General features: G+C 42.5%; 1 protein-coding gene across 1 annotated transcript in view; it reads right to left on the bottom strand.

Annotated features, from left to right (window-relative positions):
- Positions 1–674: 674 nt before the first annotated feature.
- The window catches only part of PCDH11X (protocadherin 11 X-linked), a 65,215-nt gene continuing 58,736 nt past the window's right edge, over positions 675–7,153 (bottom strand). The window contains exon 2 of the mRNA XM_029911884.1: positions 675–3,179. Within this exon, the coding sequence (XP_029767744.1) occupies positions 675–3,179 (2,505 nt within the window). The remainder of the gene's footprint in view (positions 3,180–7,153) is intronic.

The following is a 7,153-nucleotide window of genomic DNA, read 5'->3' as shown; positions in this document are numbered from 1 at the left end:
TGAACTGGACCGCAGCTAATGTCTCTATGATCTGTACTTGGGCATGAAGGTGACAAAGTGAGGGCAATGTTTGTGATGCTTCTAAATTTTCCCACTGGCTTCATTACTGCTTTATATTGTTGATTATGTCAGTCAGCCAGCTTTTAGTAGCCTGCATGGTAGGGTATGTTTCTAGTCTGAAAATGGCACTCAATCTCTCAGTAAAAAAAAAAAATCTTGCCTGCTTTTGAGAGACCTTGAGGTACAGCTCTGTCCAAATGAAGGCTCCAATTCTAGACTCCATTAGCATTAAGAACCACTTATCAGATGCTGCAAAGCTTTATTGCTTTCCACCTGGCCTAGATTACTTAGATTCCTGAGCATACAATACTAGCGAGGAAAGTGCTACAACCCCTCTTTGTTTTACAGAGCTGCACAGCTGAATACTATGTTAATGCAGGAAGTACCATACTGCCATCTACAGACAGGAATATCCCCTAATATAATCATTCAGTACTAAATTTTCCCACAGCCAAGAGTCACTTTATTCTAATTTTCTCCTTTTAACATTGATGAATCACAAACTGTTTACATTTCAATGTCTCAGCCAAGCATGAACTTTCAGGCTTTTAATCTTTATAGACAAAGTTATTCTGCAGTGCTTAGACATACAGACAGAGAAAGAGAGTGAGCAGCTAGAAACTTTGTATTACCTGTCTGGTGTGGATGGGGCCTGGGGTCTTGAAGCCACCTTGACAGCTGCATTCGGAGACACTATAAGGGTCCGAGCTACTTGAGGAGCACTTGGAGAGCGAGTCACAACCCACCACAAAGGTGTTATCCAGAGGCAGTTCCTGAATGACATGGTGCTTCTTAGGGGGCACAGGAGTCTCGGGTTTAATTTGAAAGGTGGGCTGTGGAGAGGCAGACTTGTAATGCTTTGCTAAATCTGGGCTGTCGGGCTTAAATGTGGTTGGTGTGGTGGCCCAGTTATATTTTCCCATAGTCTGTTCTTCAAGCTCTACGGGAATGTCTAAAGTGCCATTTATATGCTCATGGGCTGGATCATCGGGCTTAGATTCTTCAATTGTCACAAAGTTGAGAAGGAGGCTTTTAGGAGAGCGCTTCTTTTTCTTCTTCTTCTTCTTGATCTGTCGGTTCTCCTGGTTTGGGGAGACCCATTCCCCACTCTGCTTGCTTTTTTGGACAACCTTGTGCCGGGGTGTCTGGCGGCATCGTACCAGAGCAGTGACAAAAATGACCAGGATGACTGTCATGGTGCCTGCAATTATAGCAATGATGATTTTGACATAGTCATTGGTCTGTGGGGTTATCTCACCATCTCCAACATTCTGGCCCACTGGTGTTTCCATATTTCTGCGCACCAGCTCCTGCACGTATGAACCATTGGTGATGGTCTCATTCACAAATAAATGCACCAGTGCTATGGTATAGAGAGACTCTGGCTGTCCTAAATCATTGACTTTTATCACCAGCCTGTGTAAGCCATGATCTGCTGTGATTACCTTCTCTTTCAAAGTAATGTTGCCTGTTAACTGATCGATTGTAAACAAACCTCTCGAGTTCCCACCTATAATGCTGTAGCGGAGCTCTGCATTCATCCCTGTATCATTGTCAACTGCAAAGACTTTAGTCACCACGGATCCTGGATTGGTGGCTGTGGGAATTAAGTCATAGGAGTAGTTGGATGAAGGGATGACAAAAACCGGTCTGTTGTCATTCACGTCAACTACATTTATGGTCACTTTGGCAGTGGAAGAGCGTTGCACTCTTCCTCCATCAACAGCCTTCACCTGGAAAGTGTAAGAGCCTTGTTGCTCTCTATCAAATGTAATATTGGGTCTTATTACACCAGTAAGTGGATCGATAATGAAATTCTCTCTGCCATTTAATATAGAGAGAGTAACTGCAGCATTCTCTCCAGAGTCAGCGTCAGTAACTGTGATGAGCCCCACTGTGCCATACATGGGCAGGTTTTCTGGCACATAGAAATTATATTCATTGTGGGTAAAAGCAGGGCTGTTGTCATTCTGGTCCAGAACTGATAGTGTCACAGTAGCATTGGTCTGCAATGGTGGCATCCCATTATCCTTAGCCAGTACAGTGAAGGAGTACCTGTCCTGCTTTTCCCTGTCCAGCTTTCTCACTGCTGTCAGAACTCCTGTGCGGCGATCCAGGTTGAAAATGGGAGGTGCATCTGAACCCAGCATATAGCTGATCTCAGCATTGCGTCCACTGTCTGCATCTGTGGCACTGATCTTGGTCAGCTGGGTACCAGGAGCATTGTTCTCAGGAATGGAAAGTCCTATGACAGGCTGTGTAAAAACTGGGGCATTGTCATTCTCATCTTTGATTTTGATCAGCAGCATTGCAGACTGATTTAAGGGAGGTTTCCCTGAATCAGAGGCCACTATTTTAATAGCATATTCTCGCGTAGCCTCATAGTCTAGAAATGTGGCAGTCTCCAATAGAAACTGATTATCAAACACTGGCTTTAACCTAAAAGGGACATCATGGTCTGTGAAGCAGGTAACTTTTCCATTCAGATCAGCATCCTTGTCCATTACTGTAATCAGGGCAATTTTTGTATTGAGCGGCGCTTTCTCAGACAGGAGCACAGTCCCATTCACTGGATTGATGATGTATCTTGTGTCTATGGATGGGACATTATCGTTAATATCTGTGATATTTACTGTCACTGTTGCTCTTGATGGAATTGAGCTGCCATCACTTGCCAAAACAGTTAACTTGTGTACGGGTGACTCCTCCCTGTCCAGTGGTTCCTTAATTGTGATGAGGCCAGTGGTGTTATCTAAGGCAAAGAGCCTTTTGGCCAGACTGGAGATCTGATTGCTGAAAAAGAAGTGGATCTGTGCATTTGAGCCCAGATCAGCATCAGTGGCATGGAGCTGAGAAACTGAGGTGCCCACTGGAGCATTTTCTGGAATGCTAACTTCAATGTCATTTTCCTTAAAGACTGGGCGATTGTCATTTACATCAGTAACTGTTACTTGTAGGATGGCTGTACTGGATCTGGGAGGTGTTCCACCATCTTCAACTTTAATCTTCATCACATATGTGTCTTTCTGCTCCCTGTCCAGGATCTGCTGGACAATCAACTGTGGCCACTTGTCTCCCTCGGGTGTTTCAATTATATCAAGTCCAAATACATTTTGACCCTAGAAGACACAGAAAGGGGAACAATTTTATTATGAAAATATATTACAAACAGATACACATCTTTACAGGGGATCCCATGAAAATACCTTTATAGGTGTATTTATACTGCTAGATTAAGCCTTTAGCCTTTGCCTTGAGCACAGAGCTGTGTGTACCTGTGCCTCCCTAGTAGCAGGCCTGAGCAGGAATGGTGTTTCAGAGCATCAAGGTTCCTTTTACAGCTCCAGCTCAAATTACTGCAACTCCTGAAAACACATGGCTTACTTCCTATTTTACAACTAGTGGGGGGGAGAGAGGGAAGAGATGCCAAGGCTCAACTTACATCAGACCCCATGCTCACATAGGGGCAGTATCCACGGAGCTAAGGGTGTGCCCCACAACAAGCCTGCACCCGAGATTTGGGGAGGACAAGCAAAAGGATAGGGGGACTTAATCCCCAGTTCAGCAGAGCAAGACAAGGGTACAATCTGTACCGTGTAGAGAAAAGAAAAACTACACCATATTGAAAAGGGGATTACCACATAATTTAAGATTCAAGTGGCACAGTCACAACTGAGACATGTTAGGTTATTAGAAATACATGAAAATCAGGAAGAATTATTCCCCTTTTCATCACTATGTATTTCATATTTGCAGTGAAAAATACATTCCAAGTGTGAAAATAAGATGTTTTTTCTTATGAATAATAATCACTGGACTATTACATTTACACTCTGAGTAATAAGATCCTGTAATAGGGTTTGTTGAACACTTTATGCCCTTCTTACAGCAAGTAATGCATTTATATGTGCAGACACTGTGAAAACACAGCTTTTCCTCAAACTATGGGATGGACAGAGTGGTCTAAAAGTAATGTGCTGTCCTGCAGGTGGGAGACTGGAGTCTGGTTCCCACTGCTGGTATCTCTCTGGGCCAACAGATGCTGGGACTCTTGCAAAGTGAGCATAAACATCCCCCAAGGAGAAGGAAGTGATTAGCAATGATCAATAGCAATCTCTCTGACTGATGAAGAATGGTGTTGACAGATTCCAAAGGGAATCCTGACAACCTTATCTCCCCAGAAGGATGGGGCCATAATGCAGGCAATGAAGATTGGTGTGTAACATGGGTGAAAATGGGGGCTCAGTGAGGCTCAGATAGGATAGGGGGGCAGGGAACAGTTAGGATTTTATGTATGTATGTATTTGTTTTTAAGAACATTAAACTCTCGTTATGCCCGTCATGTTTATAGTCAGAAACCGGGCTGCTGACCTAGCTCTTGCTATAGTCATGTTGGGACTGGTTCTACCACCCTTATTCACACGGAGTAGTAACTTACTGCATGAGTATTTTCATTGGCTTTAATGAGTCTACTCACTTAGCAAGCAGCTAGTAAGCATGAGTAAGGGTGGCAGAATTGGGCCTGCTATAATTTTATTTATTCATTTTAATTTATACACAAATTGCTAAAAGATCATCTCTCCATGGCTCTAGATTCCGCCAATAAAATTTACAAAGACAACTGTTAGTTTAATTTACAACTAACATTAACCAGATGTAAAAATGAAACATCAGCTCTTCCCACCTACATCCTTATGACACCCGCACCCATCACCAAAGTTTAGGGGGAGGGGATAGACTTTGCAGTGTGCACTACAAATCATGCAATTTAGGATATTTAAGACCCTGCATGGAAGAGGGGTTTCCAGTGTGGAGGATTCCACATTTGGAATGATTAGTAAGAAGCATGACTACACTGTACCTTGTTACCCACAATTAAATCAGTACCTATATGGGCCTAATACTGCCTTTGTGCATCTTCCATTGTCATCAACAGTAGCAGGGCTGTTGCAGATGAGGTCAGAATATGACTCTATCCATTGCAGCAATCATTTCCTTTGTGGCAAAGCTGCAATATCTCCATTTCAAATAAAATAACCCAACTCTCTACCCCTTGTACAGTGTCTGTCAACCCACTAAGTAATGCCCGTGACGATCTATAACAGAAACATGGATTGGAAAACAGATCTTAAAAGTTATGAAAACAAATGTAGATCTTGCTTTTTCACTGGAAGATGAGTGAAGATACCAACCCTGCTAATCGTGTCTGAATCAAGTTCTATATCCTATGAACCAAACGGGTTAATTTCTAAAGCAGCGATCCCATGGCAGACCTTCTCTTTATTAAAGACAAGTGAATCTTCTCCCTCAGTGATAGGATTATCATGAGTGGATTACTGCAGGCAACCTTGCTAGCAGTTGTTTAATTTGGACTAAGGCTCTTATTTGTTGCAAAAATGCTGAATTAAATAAACTGCTCTTTCAACACTGATTTCCAGAAAAGCCTAGCAAGAGTGGGGGGAAAAAAGTCAGCTTTCCTTCAGTTCTTTATTTGCACACAAGCTGACAGATGTGCATTGATTATTCTGTCATTAGCTCCTGCAACTACAACAAACACTATATACAGACTTTTAATTCATGAAACTACATACCCAATTTAGCTTTTCTTTAACTATCACATATGACAAGAGACACATTTTTCATTATAGCATCTGATTTTGGCTTAAACATATAACTTCAGTTCCCTGTCACTAGCAGTAAACTGCTAGGGAAACAGCAAAAAATCCAATACAAATTAGAATCTTTACTGAAAATATCAGCATTTTAACAAAATGTTTTATGCAAAATTGCTACCATATAGAATGTAATAGGGATTAATTAAATACAGAGTTCTATAGAAATTATTCTAAAAAAATACCAAATATAATAGAGAACTAGCTCTTCTATGCAATTTTTAAACTGATCTACAGCAACACATAGAAAATTAAGTATCGGGGGTAGCCGTGTTAGTCTGTATCTACAAAAACAATGAGGAGTCTGGTGGCACCTTAAAGACTAACAGATTTATTTGGGCATAAGCTTTCGTGGGTAAAAACCTCACTTCTTCAGATGCATGGAGTGAAAGTTACAGATGCAGGCATTATATACTGACACATGGAGAGCAGGGAGTTACTTCGCAAGTGGAGAACCAGTGTTGACAGGGCCAATTCAATCAGGGTGGATGTAGTCCACTCCCAATAATAGATGAGGAGGTGTCAATTCCAGGAGAGGAAAAGCTGCTTCTGTAATGAGCCAGCCACTCCCAGTCCCTATTCAAGCCCAGATTAATGGTGTTAAATTTGCAAATGAATTTTACTTCTGCTGTTTCTCTTTGAAGTCTGTTTCTGAAGTTTTTTTGTTCAATGAAAGTGACTTTTAAATCTGTAATAGAATGACCAGGGAGATTGAAGTGTTCACTTACTGGCTTATGTATGTTACCATTCCCGATGTCCGATTTGTGTCCATTTATTCTTTTGCGGAGGGACTGTCCGGTTTGGCCAATGTACATGGCAGAGGGGCATTGCTGGCACATGATGGCATATATAACATTAGTGGATGCGCAGGTGAATGAGCCCTTGATGGTGTGGCTGATGTGGTTGGGTCCTCTGATGGTGTCGCCAGAGTAGATATGGGGACAGAGTAGGCAACGAGGTTTGCTACAGGAATTGGTTCCTGGGTTGGTGTTTCTGTGGTGTGGTGTGTAGTTGCTGGTGAGTATTTGCTTCAGGTTGGAGGGTTGTCTGTAAGCAAGGACTGGTCTGCCTCCCAAGGTCTGTGAGAGTGAGGGATCATTTTCCAGGATAGGTTGTAGATCGTGGATAATGCACTGGAGAGGTTTTAGCTGGGGGCTGTATGTGATGGCCAGTGGTGTTCTGTTATTGTCCTTGTTGGGCCTGTCCTGTAGTAGGTGATTTCTGGGTACCCGTCTTGCTCTGTCAATCTGTTTCCTCACTTCCCCAGGTGGGTATTGTAGTTTTACAAATGCTTGATAAAGGTCTTGTAGGTGTTTGTCTCTGTCTGAGGGGTTGGAGCAAATTCGGTTGTATCTTAGGGCTTGGCTGTAGACAATGGATCGTGTGATGTGTCTTGGATGGAAGCTGGAGGCATGTAGGTA

This window comes from Terrapene carolina, unplaced genomic scaffold (assembly GCF_002925995.2).
Source record: "Terrapene carolina triunguis isolate 2854851 unplaced genomic scaffold, T_m_triunguis-2.0 Scaffold131, whole genome shotgun sequence".
Taxonomy (NCBI): Eukaryota; Metazoa; Chordata; order Testudines; family Emydidae; genus Terrapene; species Terrapene triunguis.
Note: the sequence above shows the minus strand (reverse complement) of the source record. Positions and strands in the feature narration are given on the sequence as shown.